Source organism: Gobio gobio, assembly GCF_949357685.1.
Source record: "Gobio gobio genome assembly, chromosome: 3".
NCBI lineage: Eukaryota > Metazoa > Chordata > Actinopteri > Cypriniformes > Gobionidae > Gobio > Gobio gobio.
The window spans coordinates 55800118-55823511 of NC_137099.1; the positions used below are offsets into that span (position 1 = coordinate 55800118).

Sequence of the window (23394 nt, forward strand, 5' to 3'; positions counted from 1 at the left end):
ATATCAATCAGTCACAGAATTGCTTATGGAATAGAAAGTAATATTACAAACAATAAAAAGTCAGATTCATATTGCAATTGGCAGTGGAAATGCAAAATGGTGAAGGATTATATTGTAGAGTAAATGGCCGTCTGGCACCGGTGTGAAATTGGAAGTAGCAGATCGGTTTTTCCTTCAGAGCGCTTTGAAATAATCTTTGCAAAGTAAGAGGATTATCTAAGAACGCTTTGACTAGCAGAACGGTTCCTCTCCACCAATTTTGTTAGCAATATGCACTTTATAGCAGCCTTTTTTTCAGTATTACATTTGTTTCTGCAACTACAGAGATTTGGACGCAAGGGCTAAAAGCGAGCGATACCGGGCGCTTTTCCGCTTGCCGAAGGACGAGAAATTGGACGGCCACACAGACTGCACGCTATGGACTCCCTTCAACAAGATGCACATCCTCGGACAGATGTTTGTCTCCACTAATTACATCTGCTTCACCAGTAAAGAGGAGACCATCTGCAGCCTGATTATCCCACTCAGAGAGGTCCGTCACAGCAATCGCTACTTGTTTATAAGCATTTATCCCACATTATCCACCGTCTTCCACAATCCAGACAGTTGTTTTTCTCAGAAATATTTAACCCTCTCTCTCGTCACTAGGTGACCATCGTTGAGAAAGCCGATAGCTCCAACGTCCTTCCGAGCCCCTTGTCAATCAGCACCAAAAACAAAATGACCTTCCTCTTTGCCAACCTCAAAGACCGGGACTTCCTGGTGCAGAGGATCTCGGACTTCCTGCAGCAGACCACCTCCAAAATCTACTTTGAGAGGGAAATCACAGGCAGCCTCAGCAGCTCAGACGATGAGGTGGGAGAGGTGTTTATTTGTATATAGAGTAAATAATCTAGAGGTGCCATGTCTCATGCTGTGCTCTGTGTGTAGGTGTACTCTCAGCAGGGCAGTGCTCTGTCATGTAGTCCTCAGTGCAGCGCCCTCGGCTCTGAGGGAGAGAGTGAGCGGCAGTTCAATCTCAATGATAACAGCGTTCCCACCGCAACACAAGCCCTGATGACCATGTACCGCCGGCGCTCCCCGGAGGAGTTCAACCCCAAACTGGTAAAACGCCCTCAGTAGCGCTTTTTTTTTCTTTCTTAATTTTTTCCTTTTTTTTACTGATTGGACTAATGGAGAAGCTCAGGAATCGATAGAGGGTTAAACAACACCCATGGAACCCAAGGCACAAACAATGGGAAACCCTTTGAGAGTTCCAGAGTCGTCATATGATTGGTTGAATTCTACAGGTGTACCTGGAGACGTGTGTCTCGTTCTTTAACTCTTTCCCTGCCAGCGTTTAAAAAAAAAAAAAAAGTTGCCAGCCACCGCCAGGGTTTTTGATCATTTTCACAAAAATGTAATGGCCCATAGAATATTTTGTTGTTTGAATATTAGCATGCAATATATCAAAAGAAAGAGCAGACCCTCTTCTTTTAAACAAGTTTTATTCTAGCTTCATGCATTCCTTTTTTTATCAACACTTGAATATGGGAATAAAGTTTTATTAAAAAAAGCAACATTTTGCTGAGAAAATCAATCATCCTAGAGCTCGCCCTCGGCCCACATTTCATTCAGTAACATTAGGCATATGATGTTTAAATTCACGTTATGCATCTGCTTACATACGATCGCTTGTTTTCTTCGTCTTCTTCGCCTGTGTTTTGATCAGGAGATTCTGTACTCATTCAGAATATGCGTAGTAGTGCCCCCTAGGGTATAACAGTGAAAACACGGGCGGGGAAACGTTTTCTCACAAATAACGAAAAATGCTGTGTTTGGCAGGGAAAGAGTTAACAGTCCGCTGGAAACAAAGCCGTGTTAAAGCTACACTATGTAACTTTTCCGTCCACTAGAGGTCGCCTGTTCAAAACAAAGGCGTAGTTTGATGACGGCACGTTTGAGCGCAGAATCTCGGGACATGTGGTCTTCACCTCACAGCCGGTGGAAAACAGTCAGGATAGGACTCAGGCAGAAATCATGTTCATGGATGCGATTATTAACATTACTGTAGTCTGAAGTAGAGCAGGAGCGAGTGTTGTGGAGCTGAGCAAGGCCGCAGGAGCGATTGAAGAGCGGGACTGTTATTATGGCATAGTCGCTGGCGGGACTTTTATTATGACACGGTTGCCGGCGCTACTTCCTCTTTTCCAGTCATGAGTCTGAGGTAACCCAACTCTGTTTATCGTATTAGATATATCTGAGTGTGTTGAAAAGGAAGTTATGACGTTCGCTCGGCGGCTGCTATGACACTTGTTCACACTGCAGTGAGAGTAAAGTGTTTCACTGAATAAAACCGGAGACCGAGTGTGACGCAGATATGACGCAATCGACAGGCGACTCCCTCACACGCATAGCTCACACGTCCCGGCTCCTTGGTTAAAATAGCAATTTTCTCACGATTTACAAATAGTTTAAAACATTTGGGATATTCTAAGTACTCAACTGAACAAAATATATAACACTGGCCTAGTGGTTTCTGGATATTTTACTGCAAAAATCCTACATAGTTCACCTTTAAGGCAAAACCACCCTCATACAAGAAGAAAGCTGTTGTGTTTACAACTAAGGCCCTGTTTACAGCTGGTATTAAGATGCGTGGTGGTTGATCGGAACACAAGTAGACGAGGGAAACCAAGCGGCAACCTCCCGCAGTTTCTCTAGAAGCCAATACGGAAATGACTTAAACTGCACTTCATCGACTGGCCACTAGAGACAGGCTCCAGAAGGAGCAGAATCTCATTGAGCCTCATGTTAAAATGCCCGACTTTACAGCAGAAAAAAACATGTTTACGGTCTGGTACAAATTGTGGTTTTGGTCTATACGGCGCATTTTGCCCTTCATGACAACTGTGAGGGGTGAATTTTTTTATAACTCATTTGTTTACATTATATAAAGCCTTAAAGTTCTGCATAATTAAGGGCGTGGCCACTTTGAGTGACAGGTGGATAGCCATTTATCTGCTGTCTGTTAGTCATCACGTCACCTCAGCTCCGCCCACGTCCCGCCTCTTTGCCCATTTTCAGTTAATCGGGAGTGACGCGCGATGATGCGCTGCCAAGATGGCAACGGCCAGCTCGACCCTACTTTACGCTTCAAAACTGCTCTTTAGAAACCTATGGGTGACGTCACGGACACTTCGTCCATATTTTTTTACAGTCTATGAGGGAAACGCATTCCCGTTCACACCTGATGTTTTAATCCGTCTCTTTTGTCCACTTTCAAACACTTCTGTCCTGATTTCTTCGAGGGGAGGGTCTATGGGCGGGTAATGTTTTTTCTGATCTTTCGATCTAATGAAAAAAATGAAAGCTTGCACAATTTACATTTAAATGCAATCGGAGACGACAGAAAAACACACAGAGAGCATCAGCTTTAGTTTCTGCTCTGACAGACACAAGACCAGCCGAACGCTCTGAGTGTGTGTTAGAAATCAGGAATGGTGAGAGAACATTGTGCATGATATGGTTTTCATCTTCAAACCGAGCAGTGTGTTAGTGATGCACGGTTTGCGGTTATATCCACCGATCGGGCCGCCAAGTAATAAAAAAATAACATTTAAATCAATTGCGGATGGATGAGAGATAAATCATTGTGTTTGTTTGGTGAAGACGTTTTGCGAGCCCTGTTGGCGATTCATTCCGGTTGCCGTTTCTCCACACTCTTTCAAAACAATTCCCACATGTACTGACAGGGGAACTGAAGCTCATTAAATATGCGAAGCTTATCCAATCATAGCAGTGACTTTACTTCCAAGTCTTCAGTGCGGCACGCCCATCAAAACAGAGCGTTCCAGGAGAGAGCCTCAAAACCAGGGCAGAAAATAGCCTATTACTTATTCATTATGATGTTTTTGAATGTAAAAACCACGCAAACGTCATAAGTTGACCTCAGACAACAGTATTAAAAAAAAGCCACTTCATGTGCTTTAGCATATAATGTGCGGTCACAGGTGTGCGTTTATCGGCATTGGAATGCACCTCATCCAGTCAGAATTCAAAGCCTGATGCATGTTATTGTGTTTGTTGTGGTTAAAGCAGATGCTTTAGTAGGACACACACAGGAAGTACAACTCATGAGAAGGCCTAGTTTGTTCTGTTTGCTGACCTGCAACAAATGAAGTTGAAATGACCTGAAAAAGCTGCTTATTCAAATCATTTGCTTTCAAAGTAGTTCGCAAGAGCAAAAATGAATCTGTTTAGCATTCAGATGAGTATTTTAGTGAGTTTTGGGGGAGGAGAGGGGGTTCTGCTTGGAAGATTGTCTTATCTAAAGCTTTCATATACATTAAATGTACCACATTTCAAATGTATTGTTCACGGTTCACTGGCTTTGCTTCTTTGCAAGTCAGAGTCTCCGTCATCAGCACTTCTGCGGTTGAAGTCTGTGCAGCAGTGATGAGATGACCTCTATTTTCTTGCGTGTTTTCAGGCTAAAGAGTTTCTGAAGGAGCAGGCCTGGAAGAATCACTTCACCGAATATGGCCAGGGAGTGTGTATGTACCGCACGGAGAAGACCAAAGACCTGGTGCTACAGGGCATCCCGGAGAGCATGAGAGGAGAGCTGTGGCTCCTGTTTTCTGGTGAGTCGGATGTCTGACAGCAGGGAGTAAAACAAAGCTGAATGCAGCTAACCAGATATTCAAGCACAGTTAGGGCACCAAGATCAATACATTTACATGTACGCATTTAGCAGACGCCTTTATTCACAGCGACTTTTACTAAAGACGAACAAAAGCAGAAATAGTTTTTCATTTTGAAACTATGAAAATAAGTTTTAACAGACATTTTTGTATTATGGAATAAACAATAATCAGGACACCACTTAATGTCCCATGTAAAATCGGGGACGTGAAGCAAAACCAGCCACTGCACTAGATATTTCTATTCACTTGAATATTCAACAACAACCTGGACATGTTTAAAAGTGCTCTCTTTCACACACACACGCACACACACACACACACACACACACCTGTTTTGTTGTGGTTATCTTGTAGTGCAGTGCATGTACCTGTTTATATCTGACCCTGCTTCCTGTTTGTAGATGTGAGCACCTTATTCTGAAGAGTCAAGCTTTATAGGCCAGTGCACAAACTGAAACGCATGACCGCACAAGCATGCAATCAATCTAGCTGCCTTGTGTTTCTTCACAGTTGTGTGTATTAGCAGGGGAAAACACAACGGTTTGTTGAAATCGTGGGATAAAAGCTACTTTACATCATGACATGCTTGTACTGTAGCTTGGCAGGTTTCAAAGTAGCTCCGCTAATGTTAACAAAAACTTGTAGTGAACTACACAAGCTGCCAATTATAGCAATCAAGTATGACAATCATCACCATCAAATACATTGATGCCTTTCATGCAAACTGATTAGTATATCAAAAATTTATAAAATTAGAATTAAATTAAATTATAGTTGAATTGAATTAAAGTTGAGTTGAAATTAATTGGAGTTGAATTAATCTAAATTGGATTGAATTAAATTAAAGTAGAGTAGTATTGAGTTATATTAGAATTGACTAAATTAGAGTTGAATTGGAGTTGAAATTGAATTTTAATTAAATCAAGTTGAATTACAGTTGAATTGTATTAAATTAAAGTAGATTTGAATTTAATAAAAGTTGAGTTGAAATTAATTAGTTGAATTAATTGTTGAATGTAATTAAATAAAAGTTGTATTGAGTTATATTAGAATTTAATTAAATTAGAGATTGATTGATTTAATTAAATTAGAGTTAAATTGCAGTTAAATTGAATTTGAATTAAATCAAGTTGAATTACAGTTTAATTGTATTAAATTAAAGTAGACTTGAATTTAACTGAATAAAATTAGAATTCAATTCAATTTAATCATAGTTGAATTTAATTAAAGTTGAGTTGAAATTAATTGAATTAAAGTTGAGTTGAAATTAATTGGAGTGGAATTAATCTAAGTTGATTTTAATTAAATTGTATTGAGTTGAATTGGAGTTAAATTGAATTTGAATTAGAGTTGTATTGAATTAAATTAGAATTGAATTCAGCTGAAGTAGAGTTGAGTTGAATTTAACCGAAGTAGAGTTGAGTTGAATTGAAAATAAAACCACCAGTATAACTGGACTCATCATGACTTAATACAAAAATGTTGTTCCTGGAGTGTTTTGAATACAAGATTGTTAGCTAAATGTGTGTGTGTGTGTGTATTGTTTGTGTGTGTGTATTGTTGCGTGCAGGGGCGATTAACGAGATGGCCACTCATCCTGGTTATTATGAGGATCTGGTGGAGAAGTCAATGGGGAAATATAATCTGGCCACAGAGGAGATTGAGAGAGACCTGCACCGGTCTCTCCCGGAGCACCCAGCCTTCCAGAATGAGATGGGCATCGCCGCCTTGCGAAGAGTCCTCACTGCATACGCCTTTCGCAACCCCAATATCGGCTACTGCCAGGTATGAAGCACAGCTCGACAGCTCCTACAACACATGCACGCACAGCATGGTCATAATGACAGTTCGTCGTCTTCCACAGGCCATGAACATCGTGACCTCCGTCCTGCTGCTGTACGCTAAAGAAGAAGAGGCCTTCTGGCTCCTGGTGGCCTTATGTGAGCGGATGCTTCCCGATTACTACAACACCAGAGTCGTAGGTGAGCTCCAGGACCATCCAGCTTCTCAGCCAGCAAACGACCCGGATACAAGAAGATCTAACAGTACTGTGTGTGTGTGTGTATCTCAGGTGCTTTGGTGGACCAGGGTGTGTTCGAGGAGCTGGCTCACGTCCACGTTCCTCAGCTGTACGACTGCATGCAGGCGCTGGGCGTCATCTCCACCATCTCTCTCTCCTGGTTCCTCACGCTCTTCCTGTCCGTCATGCCCTTCGAGAGCGCCGTGGTGGTGGTCGACTGCTTCTTCTACGAGGGCATCAAGGTCATCTTCCAGCTGGCTCTGTCCGTGCTCGATGCTAACATCCATCAGCTGCTGGGCTGTAAAGATGACGGGGAAGCCATGACCATCCTGGGCAGGTAGGACAACCGCATACCACTGAACATGTGTAGTACAGCATAATGAGTATGTTTAGTGTGCTATATAGTAAGTATATGGAGTATTCTGCATATGTACTGTACGGCAAAGTGATTATATGCTGCATACTACGTAGAATATACACTATGCTGCAAATTTAGTGCATGTTGCATACTACTTAGCGAGTAAAAACAGTGTCTATAGTTGAGTTGAAGTAGTTGCTGAGTATACATAGTCTATAAGCAAATTTAGCGTTTGTTGTGTACAGCAAAGTGAGTATTGTATGTAGAATGTTGCTTAGTAAGTGTATGCAGTGTGATGCAAAGTGATTAAAAATTGCATACTGCACAGTGAGTGTACAGTATTCTGCATATTGAGTAAATGTAGTCCACTATGTGGTGAGTAAATATAATCAAATGCAATGTTTGTGTATGTAGCATGCTACATTGAGATTAGACATGGTATACTGGAAGGAACTAGTTATAGTAAGCTACATACACTCACCTAAAGGATTATTAGGAAGTAGGAACACCTGTTCAATTCCTCATTAATGCAATTATCTAATCAAGAATGTCATCTGAATGTCAGAATGGGAAAGAAAGGAGATTTAAGCACTTTTGAGCGTGGCATGGTTGCTGGTGCCAGACGGGCCGGTCTGAGTATTTCACAATCTGCTCAGTTACTGGGATTTTCACACACAACCATTTCTAGGGTTCACAAAGAATGGTGTGAAAAGGGAAACACATCCAGTATGCTGCAGTCCTGTGGGCGAAAATGCCTTGTTGATGCTAGAGGTCAGAGGAGAATGGGCCGACTGATTCAAGCTGATAGAAGAGCAACTTTGACTGAAATAGCCACTCGTTACAACCGAGGTATGCAGCAAAGCATTTGTGAAGCCACAACACGCACAACCTTGAGGCGGATGGGCTACAACAGCAGAAGACCCCACCGGGTACCACTCATCTCCACTACAAATAGGAAAAAGAGGCTACAATTTGCACGAGCTCACCAAAATTGGACAGTTGAAGACTGGAAAAATGTTGCCTGGTCTGATGAGTCTCGATTTCTGTTGAGACATTCAGATGGTAGAGTCAGAATTTGGCGTAAACAGAATGAGAACATGAATCCATCATGCCTTGTTACCACTGTGCAGGCTGGTGGTGGTGGTGTAATGGTGTGGGGGATGTTTTCTGGACACACTTTAGGCCCCTTTTGGGCATCGTTTAAATGCCACGGCCTACCTGAGCATTGTTTCTGACCATGTCCATCCCTTTATGACCACCATGTCCCCATCCTCTGATGGCTACTTCCAGCAGGATAATGCACCATGTCACGAAGCTCCAATCATTTCAAATTGGTTTCTTGAACATGACAATGAGTTCACTGAACTAAAATGGCCCCCACAGTCACCAGATCTCAACCCAATAGAGCATCTTTGGGATGTGGTGGAACGGGAGCTTCGTGCCCTGGATGTGCATCCCACAAATCTCCATCAACTGCAAGATGCTCTCCTATCAATATGGGCCAACATTTCTAAAGAATGCTTTCAGCACCTTGATGAATCAATGCCACGTAGAATTAAGGCAGTTCTGAAGGCGAAAGGGGGTCAAACACAGTATTAGTATGGTGTTCCTAATATTCCTTTAGGTGAGTGTACACATTGTGCTACAAAGTGAGTGTGTATGTGTATTTATATAGTATGCTGTCACAAACAAGTGTGTGTGTTGTAGGTATCTGGACAGCGTGACCAATAAGGACAGCACCCTTCCTCCGATCCCTCATCTTCACTCTCTCCTGACGGATAACGGCGAGCCTCATCCTGAGGTGGACATCTTCAAACTTGTGCGCAGCTCGTATGAGGTTAGTTCATCTCAAGTGCTGAAGTTTCTCCTTGTTCCATTCTTAAATGTTTACTAATAACTAGTGCTGTCAGTTAAACGCGTTATTAACGACGTTAACGCAAACCTATTTTAACGGCGTCAATTTTTTTATCGCGATATTAACGTTCTTTTTGGTCTAACAAACTTTGTAGTTTTTTCACATGCTGTTGCAACAACTAGTAACGTTAGAAAAACTACAACACCACTCCGGATGTAGCTAGACCGGAAACAAAACATCAGGCACGCTGCGGCTGCCCACACTCGTTTGGGCCATTAAAAGATTAGACGTGGATGGCAAGCGTGAGACGCCGAAATGAGAAACGTATTAAGCCATGGTTTAACTCAGGGGTCTTCAACTAAAAGTGCTTGTCTTGAGCGCTGCTTTCTGCTCTGACACCAGACGCGAATGAAGCGTTTTGCGCAAGTGATTTAAGTCAATGCAAAGACGCAAATAGACATTCTGCGGCGCGGATTAAGCGGCGTGCATGTAGCGTCATTCGCGTCCGGTGTGAACGCACCATCAGTCTCTTCTTCACTGCATGCTTGACCGCGCGTCTGGGTCTGAACGTAGTAACTGAGCATTGCAACGTTAACTGTTTCATTACGTCAAAAGGCTTCGCGGTCCGGATTCGGACCGGAGTCCACTAGTTGGCGACCCCTGGTTTAACTGCACTATAGGCGGAGTCCTAGTTTACCTTGCATGTGCACTTTGTAATTTTATTTTGTATCACCCTGTTTTGATCCCTTAGAAAGGGCTGTTGAAGGGGCTGTTTGTGCAACAAAGTATTTGTTTCACCCTTTTATTGATGGGCAGTGTTACATTGTGTGAGCGATTATTTGCTCCAAGTGAGAATGTTGGTGTGAAATCGAACACTAAAGTATGCCAATGTTGTTTTCAATAAAACAAACATTTGAACAAAGCAAGCCGATCCACTTTTCTATGTTGATAAGAGCATTAAAATAAGAAAAAATAATGGGACAAAAAGAAATCAAGGGACATTTAGAATAAATAAAAATGTGCGATTAATTGTGAGTTAACTATGACATTAATGCGATTAATCGCGATTAAATATTTTAATCGTTTGACAGCACTACTAATAACGTATAGGGCTCACTGGTTTAGAGTGCGTTCATGTGTTCTGTCTGTGTGTCATATTGCCATATTGTCATATTGTGTGTGACATATTTGCTCGTCTGCAGAAGTTCGGCTCCATTCGGGCAGATGTGATCGAGCAGATGCGGTTCAAACAGAGGCTGAGAGTGATCCAGGCCATTGAAGACACCACCAAACGCAATGTGGTAATCTGACACTCTCCATACGGACTCCATCAGTGGGTCTGTGACTTTCAGTTTTATTGAAGCACTGCACACACACGTTCATGTTTGCCTCATCCGCTGGTTTTCCAGGTGCGGACCATCGTGACGGAGACACCATTCAGCATTGATGAGCTGGAGGAGCTCTACACACTCTTTAAGGTCAGTCACATGACGAGGTCACCCAATTAGGACCCGACTAGAGCAACATATTTACTGCACTTGAGCAGAAGTCAAGTCACCTTTATTTATATAGCGCTTTATACAATACAGATAGTTTCAGAGCAGCTTTACACAGGAATATGATGCATTTCGGCTGAAGTCAGTTCAGTGTCCTTTCAGTTCTGTTGTAAAGATCATCAATTATTAAAGTAGTTAATCTATAAGCGGTTCTGCAGAAAACTGTCACGTCATCATCCAGCTCAGTTCACTTCTCATACAACAGAGTCAGTACAGTCAGATCAATACTGTTGAATATTTAGTGTCCCCAACCAAGCAAGCCAGAGGCGACAGAGGCCAGAACCCAAACTCCCATCAGGTGACCGAATGGAGAAAGAAACCTTGGGAGACAAGAGCTGTCCTCTGGACAACGAACAAACACGGTGTCATTATGATTCAGGCTGCATCACAAGTCAGAATTCAGTTCGGGAGCATTCATATATTCATCCAGTTCCTTTTGCTTGAAGATCGATTCATCACGCCGGTATGGAGCCGAAGCTAATAGGATATGTGTGGAGGACCTGTCTGGTTCTTGTGGTCTCTGCTGAGGATCTGTGCTGATGGCTGTCGTGTGGACGAGGCCTTCACAGGGGATTGTCTAGTTGACGCGGTCTCTGCTGACATTCAGGGCTGCGTTGTGGTCGTGTCTAGGCGCGGGTCCACCATCTGATCTGGATACGGCGGACTACGGTAACCTCAGGATAAACAGAGAGACTAAGGCCCAATCCCATTTCTACCCCTTTGGTTGGAGGGGGAGGAGTCAAATTCAAACAAAGATTTTTCGGGATTTTTCGGGAGATGAGAAATTCCCCTGCATACAGCGCCAACATGTAGGGCCCTATGATTTTCTTGACGAGGAAAACACGGACAGAATCGCTGAATCCAGTCATAAAAACTGAATGTACTGTAACGCGGTATTTAACGGAATTTGTCAAATTTATGAAGAATTAATAAAAAGCAGGTCAGTACACTTAAATCAACTTGTGATATAGACTAGTGTCTGTGAATATTAAACTGCAAAAAGACTGTTTAAATATGAATCCTGCATGTTCTGCGTGTCTCTGTGAATGAATTGCGCAGATGCATAAACACAAAGTCTTCACAGCAACCCGGCAAAATAAGTAACTTGAAATTGTGACATAAATATATTACAGTTGTACAGTAGAATTTAGCTGCGTCTCAATCTAATGGTAATACTAATAATATGAAAAATAATAGTAAATTATTAAATCTTTTTTTTTTTTAAGGAATAACCACAGTTTTTCTTCCTTGTTTTAATTTTAACAGTAAAGCTCTGTTGTGCTGCACTTTGTTTGAAAAACAAATCATATTTCATATGATTAAAAGATCAATTCTATTAATGTTTTATGCCTACATTTGATTGCCAGAAAATTTAAATAAACAACACAACATTTCTGGGGGGGATTCATAGAAATAAAATAAAAAATAATGTTTTTAATTAAATTCATTAGACATGATTTTTGATTATTAAAATGTAATAAAACCATTAAAATGGAATCCAGAAAACATTTTGGTAAAAAAAAATTATAAAACATATTTCATTGGGCCTTAAACAAGTAATTTTTTCATGGTTCAATCATGATTATTGTCACTTTTAATAAATTATTGTTAAATTTGATAAGTTTCATGATTTCAATTAATTAAACATGCTTTTTGATGATTACAATTTAATTAAACCATTAAAATGGAATCCAGAAAACTTAAAACAGAAAACATTTTAGGAAAAAAAATTATAAAACATATTTCATAGGGCCTTAAACAAGTCATTTTTGTTAAACTTGTAATACATTCTTGTCAAATTCGATAAGTTTCATGATTTAAATTAATTAGACATGCTTTTTGATTACTAAAACGTTAAATTAACCATTAAAATGGAGTCCAAAAAAATGAAAATGTGTTCATATTTACGGTCATGTTCTTGTGATAAACATCAGCACATCTCCTTTGACGTTGGAGCTAGTGACGACATATGATGAGGTGTAGTAGTGGTGTCCCATTTCTTAGGGGAACATTTCCACCCCTACCCTTTGCCACTCTGTTTCATGGGGGTAGGGGAAGGGGTATAAAATAGAATTGGGATTGGGCCTAATATTAGCGTAGATGCCATTCTTATGAGGGTGTTATGGGAAGTGATCCCGGTTCCGGTTGACCTAATTTATGCAGCCTAACAATCCTTTAATTGATTTGAATAATGATAATGTTATATGTGTATGCCAGGTTAAAGAGATGTGTTAGTCTGGATTTAAGTTGACAGAGTGTGTCTGCTTCCCGGACAAGGCTAGGAAGACTGTTCCAGTGATTTAAGATAATGACTCCTCTTTATACGGCTGATGGATGGAGTGAGTGTGTGAATATATTGCAGATGGATGACTTTTTTTATTAGAGAGTCATGTATCTTCCTCTTTAGCAGTTCTTTAGGACAGTCATTAGCTCTCAATCACACAGTAGCCGCTCTGAGAGTTTTCCTGTTTCTGGATCAAAGCCATTCATGTCCCAAATGTTATTAATCAGACGATGCTTTGCATATGGCAATAATAATAAAAGTCACAGAAAACAGCATTTCACAACGAATGATACCACCTAGCTGGAGTTAAAATAATGATTATTATATAATTATTATTATTATTTACTGTATAATAATTAGTATAAAATCAATGTTAATTCATTAATAATTGTATATAATAAATTTGTTAAAATGTATTATGCATGCTATAATTTCTATTATTCTTTAATGGTTCTTGCTAAATAATTGTAATCATTATTATGTACACTTTTGCCAAAAGTATTAGGACGCCCCTCCAAATCATTGAATTCAGGTGTTCCAATCACTTCCATGGCCACAGAGCGGGGTCAGTGCATGCTGAGGGTCACAGTGCGCAGAAGTTGCCAACTTTCTGCAGAGTCAACAGCTCCAGACCTCCAAAATTCATGTGGCCTTCAGAGTAGCTCAAGAACATGTGTAGAGCTTCATGGAATGGGTTTCCATGGCCGAGCAGCTCATCCAAGCCTTACATCACCAAGAGCAATGCAAAGCGTGAGATGCAGTGGGGTAAAGCACGCCGCCACTGGACTCTAGAGCAGAGGAGACGTGTTCTCTGGAGTGACCAATCACGTTTCTCTGTCTGGCAATCCGATGGGCGAGTCTGGGTTTGGCGGTTGCCAGGAGAACGGGACTTGCCGGACTGCATTGTGTCAAGTGTAAAGTTTGGTGGAGGGGGGATTATGGTGTGGGGGTTGTTTTTCAGGGGTTGGGCTTGGCCCCTTAGTTCCAGTGAAAGGAACTCTTAATGCTTCAGCATACCAAGACATTTTGGACAATTTCATGCTCCCAACTTAGTAGGAACAGTTTGGGGACGGCGCCTTCCTGTCCCATCATGACTGCGCTCCAGTGCACAAAGCACCGGTCCATAAAGACATGGATGAGCGAGTTTGGTGGAGGAACTGGACTGGCCTGCACAGAGTCCTGACCTCAACCCTATAGACAGAACAGCTTTGGGATGAATTTGAGTGGAGACTGAGAGCCAGGCCTTCTCGTCCAACATCAGTGCCTGACCTCACAAATGTGCTTCTAGAAGAATGGTCAAAGATTCCCATAAACACACTCCTAAACCTTGTGGAAAGCCTTCCCAGAAGAGTTGAAGCTGTTATAGATGCAAAGGGTGAGCCAACTCCATATTAAACCCTACGGATTAAGAATGGAATGGACAGGCGTCCCAAAACTTTTGGCAATATAGTGTACTTTTATAATAATAATTAATAAATAAATATTAATTATTTATTCATTTAATATAACAATTAAAACAATCTTATTAAATGATTATTTTACTTTTTTTGTTTTAATGAGAATTTTATAAAGTCTGTTGAGGAAACCGTTTTATTATTTAGACGATGAAACGCATTAACACCATTGCAGGTGCATTCACATTTAAACATTTACTGTTTAAAGTCACATGCTCCCTATGCATTGACTTTTCATGACCTGTGCGTGTGTTTAATATAATCAGGCTGAGCATCTGACCAGCTGTTACTGGGGCAGCACCAGTAACCCCATGAGCCGCCACGACCCGAGCCTGCCGTACCTGGAGCAGTACCGTATCGATCTGGAGCAGTTCAAGGGCCTGTTTCCGCTGCTCTTCCCCTGGGCCTGCGGCTCGCACACCGACGATCTGGCCCTGCGATTCTTCCGTCTGCTTGACCACAACGCAGACGCGCTCATCAACTTCAGAGAGTTCATCTACGGCTTGAGTGAGTGTGTTTCATCAGGGCGATCATATTTTCCTTAAAAATTAAGCATGAAACTGAAGTTGCGATTAGTCTTTTCTTCCCAATGTCGTGAAACGGCTTCTCGAACAAGAACAAAAGGGCGGGGCTTGATTTTGTTCGTGGAGAATTGTTTGGAGGGTTATGGTTTGCTATTGGTGGATCTCATGTGAGTGACAGGTTGCCCCGCCCTCACGCCAGTAAACGCATCATCAGAGAAGAGATGATGCTCAAGAGGGAGGGGAATTATTTTGATTAAAGATTATGAGGGCACATGAATAAAAAAAAAAGCATAGATAAATCCTTTATAATAAATACTGCAATATTCCATTAGAAAATAAGAATGGTCAATTTTGATTTATGGTGTCCATAAAAGTTTGATCTACTATGAAAGCTTACTTTTAGAAGTCAAAACATTATTAAAACAAGTCAAAAAATTATATTATATTATGAAAAATAAAAATGATAAGTGAACCTCAGGGTAAAAAAAGAATATTAATGAAAAAAAATAAATAAATAAACAAATAAAAAAAAAAATATATATATATATATATATATATATATTATAATATAATATATATTATATTAATTTTATATAATAATAAATAATAATTATATTTGTATATATTAATGGATTTTTATTTATTTAATTTGTGTATTAATTATTATATTTATTGTTTAATCGTTTAATATTACAATTTAAATTCTTATTCATTTAAATGTTATTTTTAGTCTTTTTTTGTATATTGTTTTTAATGATGCTAAATAAGGCTTAATCTTACTAAAGCATTTAAAATTATGATTTTTTTCCTTTTTTGCTTTACTGAGATGATTTTAATTATGTTGAATGGTGCTTATTTCATTTTAAATTAGTTTTATCATAAATGTTATGTCTTTTTTTTTCTTCCTTTTAGTTTTATTGAGATGCTTTTGGTTATATTTAATGGTGCTTGCTAAATAAAAAATGAAATCTATTATATGGTATTTTATGTTTACATTCAACCTAAATCTAACTGAAGTTCATCGGGTTGATTGTTTTTGGACACATATATAAAATTATTAACTTGGCAATTTGGTTTGTGTTGCAGGTGTCCTGTGTCACGGTGACCTGACGGAAAAACTCAAATTTCTCTATAAGATTCACGTAATTCCAGGTAGGTGAGAATATATGGCTGTAAAAAAAATAAAATAAATGTTTTAACATTATGCTGGTAATTATTAAAGTTGAAACTGGGTTATTAATTATTTTCAGCTTTTGTTTACATTTGCACATACTATATGCCTGCCATACGGGTGGGTAACTGTAAGATTAGTCAAGAGGAAAGACAAATAAAAAGCAGAAATGAAAGTGAAGTTGGATGTTTTGTCCTTTCTTCATGTATCACGCTTGAGTTGTTATGCACTGCAATAGTGGTCAGTCTCATGAAATCATATTTAACCCCCAAATCAAAAGAATAAGAATTTTTTTTGTCAAATAAAAACTTAAACTTGATAGAAATGTTACTGAAGTGTTACTATAAGTCTAGTTACAACATCCAGTTGCTTGTCAGGAAATGTTCATGTTCAGGTCATATAATAATGACAAAATATACTATATTTAATTAGCATTTTTCTATCATGTAAATGAAGCTGATTTGTATTGGGCTGTATAGCACAGGGCTGAGTGTGCAGTGTTTGTTGTTGTCAGAGCTGCACCATGAGCAGCAGGAGGAGCCGGACTCGGCCTGTGAAGCCACGCAGTATTTCTTTGAGGACATCACCCCAGAGACCTCCAGCGGTACAGCTGCAAACTCACTCTCACTCACCATACGCACACACAAACTGTGATCACTGGTACTGATGCTTTGACCTCTCTCGGATAGGCCTCGACCCCAAGAACAGAACCGAGAAGGATGATGGATTCGTCAGAGTCACCTTTAAGAACGATAAAGGTGGGAGAAACGTCCGCTCCATTTACACAGTTGAAAACTAATCAGAGTTGACCTGTTTTAATGTGCAGCATGCAGTAAGGCTTCTTTCCGTCTGTGATGTAGTTAAGAAAATGCACACTCCGGATTACCGCACGTACCTGCGCCTGTGGAACCAGGAGACCAAAGCAAAGCTAGAGAACATGAAGGATCTGCCCAAACTCAACCAGGTACATCTGCAGTTACTTCAAGACCTATTGAAGCTACATTGAACTGTGAAGAAAAGTCATTTCAGAGGCTGAGCACGAAAGATCACAAAGATGAAATGATTCTGGCAGTATATCACACACAGGAATGTGAATTGAGGAAGTAAATATGGGATCTTTTGAATTCATGCTGACTTTAATACGAAAACATGTCTATTATTTTCAGTAGATAGTTAGTATATTTCGACATTTAAACAATTTGACACTGCTTTACAACAATGGTTGTTTGTTGAAATTATGATTTCTCTGATACTTCAGACAACTTCAGTCATTTCAGAGTAAATGCACAAATTACTAACATCTATGAATAAGCTAAATATATATGAATAAAAATGAAAATTTTATATATTTTTTTATTTTAATATAATATAAATAAAAGATAAACCTTTATGTAATTTTTAGCTTTTATATATTATATTGTAACAAAATAGCATGTTAAATAATTTATATAGTTTAATAGTTATAATATATAATAGTTATAAAACATTTATTTAATAAATTGACATTAGCTCAAAATATTTCATATAATAAATCGCCATTTCTAACTCAAAAACTTTATCTAATTTTTAGCTGTAATATATTATATTATATCAAAATAGCACATAAAATACAGAATACAGAGTTTGTGTGTAAATATGTATATAAATATAAACGTTTTATTTAATAGACATTTTAAATTTAATTGACATTGACATTTCTTAACATACAACTTTATATAATGTTTTGTTTATATAGATTATATAATCAATATAAAATACTGTGTGTGTGTGTGTATATGTATGTGTGTGTATATATATATACACACGCACACGTTGGGTTTTCATGTTTTATGGGGACTTTCCATAGGCGTAATGGTTTTTATACTGTATAAACTGTATATTTTATCCCCCTACACTACCCCTACCCCTAAACCTACCCATCACAGGAGACATTCTGCATTTTAACATTTTCAAAAAACATCACTTAGTCTGATTTATAAGATGTTTTCCTCATGGGGACCAAAAATGTCTTCAGGATTTTGGATATGGCCATCTTTGTGGGGACATTTTGTCCCCATAACGTAGGGTTTACCAGGCCGCACACACACACTCTAAAATCTAAATGCATCTGATTGTTGAGAACACATATGTAAATTTTACTCCTCGTGTTATGGGCTATATGACATGTTATAGCCAGATATGACCGCGCTACTGAAGCACGCATCGCCGCAGACGAGCAGCTGAGTATCTCTTCATCAAGCCAGCGCACAAACTACCGAAAGTAAAGTCTTGGTGCTCAACATATAATCATCTTCATTAAAAGTAAAGAAACTGAATGACCTGTGCTGTTGCCGCGCGCTCTCCTATTGCGATCTTTGATTTTTAAATGAGCTGATGATCAATAAAAAGCAGCTCATATCTGTTGTTTTTGGTGACGTGAACTCCAATAAATCTGCATATAGTGCGGGAATTGAAGATTGGATTTATATCGGTTTTGCAGAGATCAATTATGTGCCCAAGTGTAAATGAAATGGTTTTGATAAATCGGATAGCTTAAAGGTCCTGTTCTTCGTGATCCCATTTTTCAAACTTTAGTTAGTGTGTAATGTTGCTGTTAGAGCATAAATAATACCTGTAAAATTATAAAGCTCAAAGTTCAATGCCAAGCGAGATATTTTATTTGACAGAAGTTCCCTTTCAAAGCCTACAGCGAACGGCCGGTTTGGACTACATCCCTGTACATCCTGCTTTAATGACGTCAGTAGAACCGTTTGTTGACTTAACCTCCGCCCACAAGAACACGTGAAAAAGGGGGCGTGGTCTTGTTGCTCCCTCGTGGAGAAGAGGAAGTGTTGCGTTCGGTTCGGTTGCGTTTGTCGCCATGTCGTCCAGACGCTGTTATTTTCATCCCGGAGTCAAATCACCTTTGTTTTGCCTTCAGGGGCTGTAGTTTGAGCGCGTTCATCTCCCCGTTATGGTAAGAGGCGTGACCTTTCTGGGCAACGTGTGTAAGCTACTGTCCAATCACAACACGGGAATCGCTGGCACAATCAGAACTCGTTACGTATTTCTGAAGGAGGGACTTCATAGAACGAGGAAATTCTCAGGCCGTTTTGAGGACAGTGAAAACAGCGGTATACAGATAAGTAAATTGTGTGAAAAATACTGTTTTTTTACACATGAAACATGAACACATGTTATATTGCACACTGTAAACACAATCAAAGCAAAAAACATGAAAAACGGGACCTTTAACACCGCGCGTGCGTTCTCCAGGTCGTGCTTTTTAGGTTGTTCGAAATGTGCCCAGATGTGGTCTTTTAAAGTAGTTGGAGCATTTTAATTACTCGCGTCTCGCCTCCCTCTGCCATTGTGTGCTACCGCGACACAGCACGTACGCGACAAATGACGTCAGAAAAGAATCAGTATGTTATAATCGGTTATGGTCTATTACTGAACCGATACCGAATCGGCCTCGTCTGCATCGCGATGCATCGAAGAAACGATTCATTTCGACACCCCTAATGTGTTTCTTTTCTCTTGTCTTTAGAGTCAGTTCATCGAGCTGTGTAAGACTCTCTATAACATGTTCAGCGAAGACCCCAGCGAGCAGGAGCTGTATCACGCCACTGCTACGGTCACCAGCCTGCTGCTGGAGATGGGAGAGGTGGGAAAACTCTTCTGCAAGGACTACGCTAACAAGGACTACGACGAGGCTGACGACGAGGAGGACGACCGCATCCCCGTGGGCAGGAGCAAGCGGGAGAGATCGCGGCACAAACCTTGCAACGGCGAGATGAACTCCTGCACTACGGGTCCATTAGAGGACATCAAACTGGAGGACTCATCGCCCAAAGACACCGGCACGTCCTCCGCCATGCTCATCTCAGACGACGAGACCAAAGACGACACGTCCATGTCCTCCTACTCCGTCCTGAGCGCCGGCTCCCACGAGCTGGACGATAAGCTTCAGTGCGAGGACATCGCGGAGGACACGGTTCTCATACGCAACGGCGGGACGCATAGGGGAGCGGGGCATCACAGGAGAGGTGGTCTGCCTCACAGCGCCAGCATCGATAAGGACTGGGCCATCACATTCGAGCAGTTCCTGGCCTCTGTGCTCACCGAACAAGCCCTGGTGCAGTACTTCGAGAAGCCTGTCGAGATCGCCGCGCGAATTACCAACGCCAAGAACGTTCGCAAGGTGGGACACCAACACATGTCCGCCAGTGACTATGAGATCTCGCTATCGGGCTAACGTGCGACACACAAAAAACTATTACCTTTCCTTTCACAAACTACATTTCAGGATTCAAGTCCTACAGTTCATCCAAAAATGAAATTCTAGCATCATTTACTTCACTTTTCACTCTTCCCTATACAATAAAAGTAGCTAAAATAGCTATTTATTGAATTTTCTTAAGCAATCATTAGCAAAAAATGACATAAATTCAATCATGTTCCTCGCACAAACCGATTGACCGACTTCAGATGTTTTGTAATAATCATATTGTTCACTTTTAGTGTCATTTAGAAGGATCTCCATTAGCTTTGGAAATGAGCGGCATGGACATTCGGCGAAATATCTCCGTTTGCATTCTACCTTAAATATTTGGAACGACATGAGGGTCAGCAAATGATGAGAGCTTTCATTTTTGGTGAACTATCCCTTTAACCGGCCACCTATTTTATCCACGGATCTAGTCTTAAATCAGCGTGAGACTTTAAAGGCCTCATTTATGGACGGACGGTAATGCGTTTCCCCAGAGGCTCTTCTTTGATCTAATGACAGCGGGACCGTGATGTGAACAGAATGACCTTTTTACCTGTACAAACTCTGAGAGGACCTGGTGTAAACTACAATGTGCTTGATGTACTTTATATACACAAATGTTTACTAATATAGTATCTAATACAGTTTATCACAGTGATCGTGTCTAGAATAGCTCACTAGTCTGAGAAGCTGCGCTGCGAAAACCCTTTTCTTAATCAGTATTTTTATGTTGTGTTCCAATAAATCATCCGGGGAAAAAACAATAACAGTTTACTTGGGAACCAAAACTGCGTGCAATCACAAGACTTTTTAGAAAATATGTTTTATTTATTTATTTATTTGGGTATGGATGAACCTCGGTAGAAATGTTTAGATGTATGCCAAAAAAATACAGTTTTAAAACGTTTATTGTTTAGACGTAAAAGTAAAGTTTCTTTGTAAGAATAATCATTACATACTTTAATTCATATTATATTCTCTAAAATAGCCTTATGCAATCTTGCTTCTCAAGTATCTTCTCCAGACGTTTTTACTCTAAAATTTGACACAAATACAGATTAAGAGAATGGTTTTGGTTTTACTGTATAGTAGTAAGTCATCTTTAATGTGAGAGCGTTCACTGGGATAACGTGAGATTTAACACAACTCTTGACACGGAGAAGGACGCTGGGATTGTTGGAACGACGTGCCACAAAATCACCTGTAATTTCCCAGATTTCTCATTTCTCTCCTCCTCTGTCTCTTCCTTTTGCACCTGCACTTTGGGTTTTTCTTCTTTTGTAAAAAGTGATATGAATCAGCTGAGAGACGATGCGGTCCAGCTGTGTATAATGTCTGAGTGTGTCCTGTACAGTTTTTAATTTGCTGTGTGTTCTCGCCAGGCATGTCTGTGCACCTTCTCCTAACTTATTCCGTTTGTTTGTTTTTTAAATAGACGAGTTTCTACTGTATTTCATGCTGCTGTTTTTAAGTTTCCGTTTTTATTGTGACTGGTTACAATTGAGCTGTAAATTATTCAGACCACTTCCAGGAATTAAACGTATAAAAGGACACGTATCATGTCATGTTATCAGACACTCTTCATTTTCATGAATGAGGTGGGCGTGAAACGTCCATCTCAGGAGGTCAACCTAAAGACTAAAACATTTTATGCAGGTTTTGCCATTTTTCTTAAACCACATAAAAAAAATCCTATGTTTAAATAGAATAAATTTAAGCTAGGATGGGTAAAATGGACACAGATTTAAGGTCTGTTCACACCGGGACGATTTTCACGCGTTTATCGCCAACGTTTAACTCCTTGTGACAAAACAAAGGGCGCTAATGTGAGTATGAACACTGACATGCAAAACGTCAGGCTTAAAAGCGTCATTTAACGAAAAACGCCTTGGGGTTGTTTTGACGCGGCACATTAAAAAATGTCCAACCAATGAGATCGGCGCTTTTGTTCACATGCCTGGAGCTGCTGAAGTTACAGTAAAACACCACTTGGTGGCGCTCAAGCACAAAACGGTCTTGCCGAGCACACATTGATACGACAAAGAGGCAGTAAGTAGACAAAGAAGAAGATGAGCTGCTAATGCTGCTTGCCAGTTAGCAAAAAGTGTGAATGGTTTTGGCAAGCACGTAAATACCGTCTCTCTTCTTCTTCTGTGTGACAAGCGAGTGTCAGAAGCGTAAAGTGCCGCAGCTCCACCTTGTGTACCGGGAGCGCTATCTACTGAATTTGCATGTTCACTCTGCGCATCGACAGTGAAAATCGCTTGGGTGTGAACACAAAGGCGTGCCGAAAAACATCTCAAAGCGCTGGCGATAAGCGCACACGATATTCGTCCCGGTGTGCACAGGCCTTTAGGATAAATAAACCTGGCAGAGAATTGACTAGCTAGTTTGACACCAAATTTTGGTTAGAAGTTATTGATAAACTTATATCTCAAAAATGGTTTTTAAAAAAAATGTCCCACACATTTTGCATACAATTACAACCACTACAATTTTAATTTAAAATTTAGGAAAAGATTTTGCACTCCCTGAGAAACCTTGCATTCGATCGCAAATAACTCTGTAAGGGAATGCATCGTTTCTCAGGGAACATTTTATGTCTCGGGACAGGGAATGTAAAGTTTCTCTGAATATTTTATGTCTCGGGACTAGGGGTGCACCGATCCGACTTTTTCAGTCCCGATACCGATACCGATGCCTGGGCTTTGTGTATCTGTCGATACCCGATACCGATCCGATATATTGTTGAATTAATAATAAACTGTATATCTTCCACCTTATACCTTCCTTGAAGAGACTAAAGGCACCAGACTTTACTAACTAAACATAACTAAGACAAAATAACAGATGTATGTAAGGTGTTGAATTCTTATTTATTTAAAAAACAATTGTGCATTCAAATCTAAAATAGAATGTAATCTAACTTCTTTAAATAAATAAAATTTAGCAGTGGAAACAAAAAACAGTGTATTGGTCAAACATACAATAGTAATCTGACAGTTACCAAACATTTTTTACACTACAGATAATTGTTTTGGTATATAATCATATCAATATTAAAAAGAAGCATTACAAATTAACAAATAGTCTAATTTTCTACCATATGCAATTTAATAAAAATTTTCAGCTAGCTAATAACAACTTTGTTCTGGTTTCACCTCACTCCAGATTAAATGATTGTAGGCTAGGCCTATTTATTTTACTACACATTGTCAACAGAAATAAGATGAAA

At 39.9% G+C, this 23394-nt stretch overlaps 1 protein-coding gene across 1 annotated transcript in view; it reads left to right on the forward strand.

Annotated features, from left to right (window-relative positions):
- tbc1d9 (TBC1 domain family, member 9 (with GRAM domain)) overlaps positions 1-21715 on the forward strand; it is a 40983-nt gene extending 19268 nt beyond the window's left edge. The window contains exons 6-21 of the mRNA XM_079812746.1: positions 325-532; positions 649-855; positions 931-1104; positions 4472-4622; positions 6256-6470; positions 6550-6667; positions 6757-7042; positions 8771-8900; positions 10121-10219; positions 10328-10396; positions 14479-14719; positions 15823-15888; positions 16422-16511; positions 16597-16665; positions 16768-16871; positions 19437-21715. Coding sequence (XP_079668872.1) covers positions 325-532; positions 649-855; positions 931-1104; positions 4472-4622; positions 6256-6470; positions 6550-6667; positions 6757-7042; positions 8771-8900; positions 10121-10219; positions 10328-10396; positions 14479-14719; positions 15823-15888; positions 16422-16511; positions 16597-16665; positions 16768-16871; positions 19437-20144 — 2935 coding nt within the window. The 3' untranslated portion in view covers positions 20145-21715. The remainder of the gene's footprint in view (positions 1-324; positions 533-648; positions 856-930; positions 1105-4471; positions 4623-6255; positions 6471-6549; positions 6668-6756; positions 7043-8770; positions 8901-10120; positions 10220-10327; positions 10397-14478; positions 14720-15822; positions 15889-16421; positions 16512-16596; positions 16666-16767; positions 16872-19436) is intronic.
- The last annotated feature ends 1679 nt before the right edge of the window (positions 21716-23394 follow it).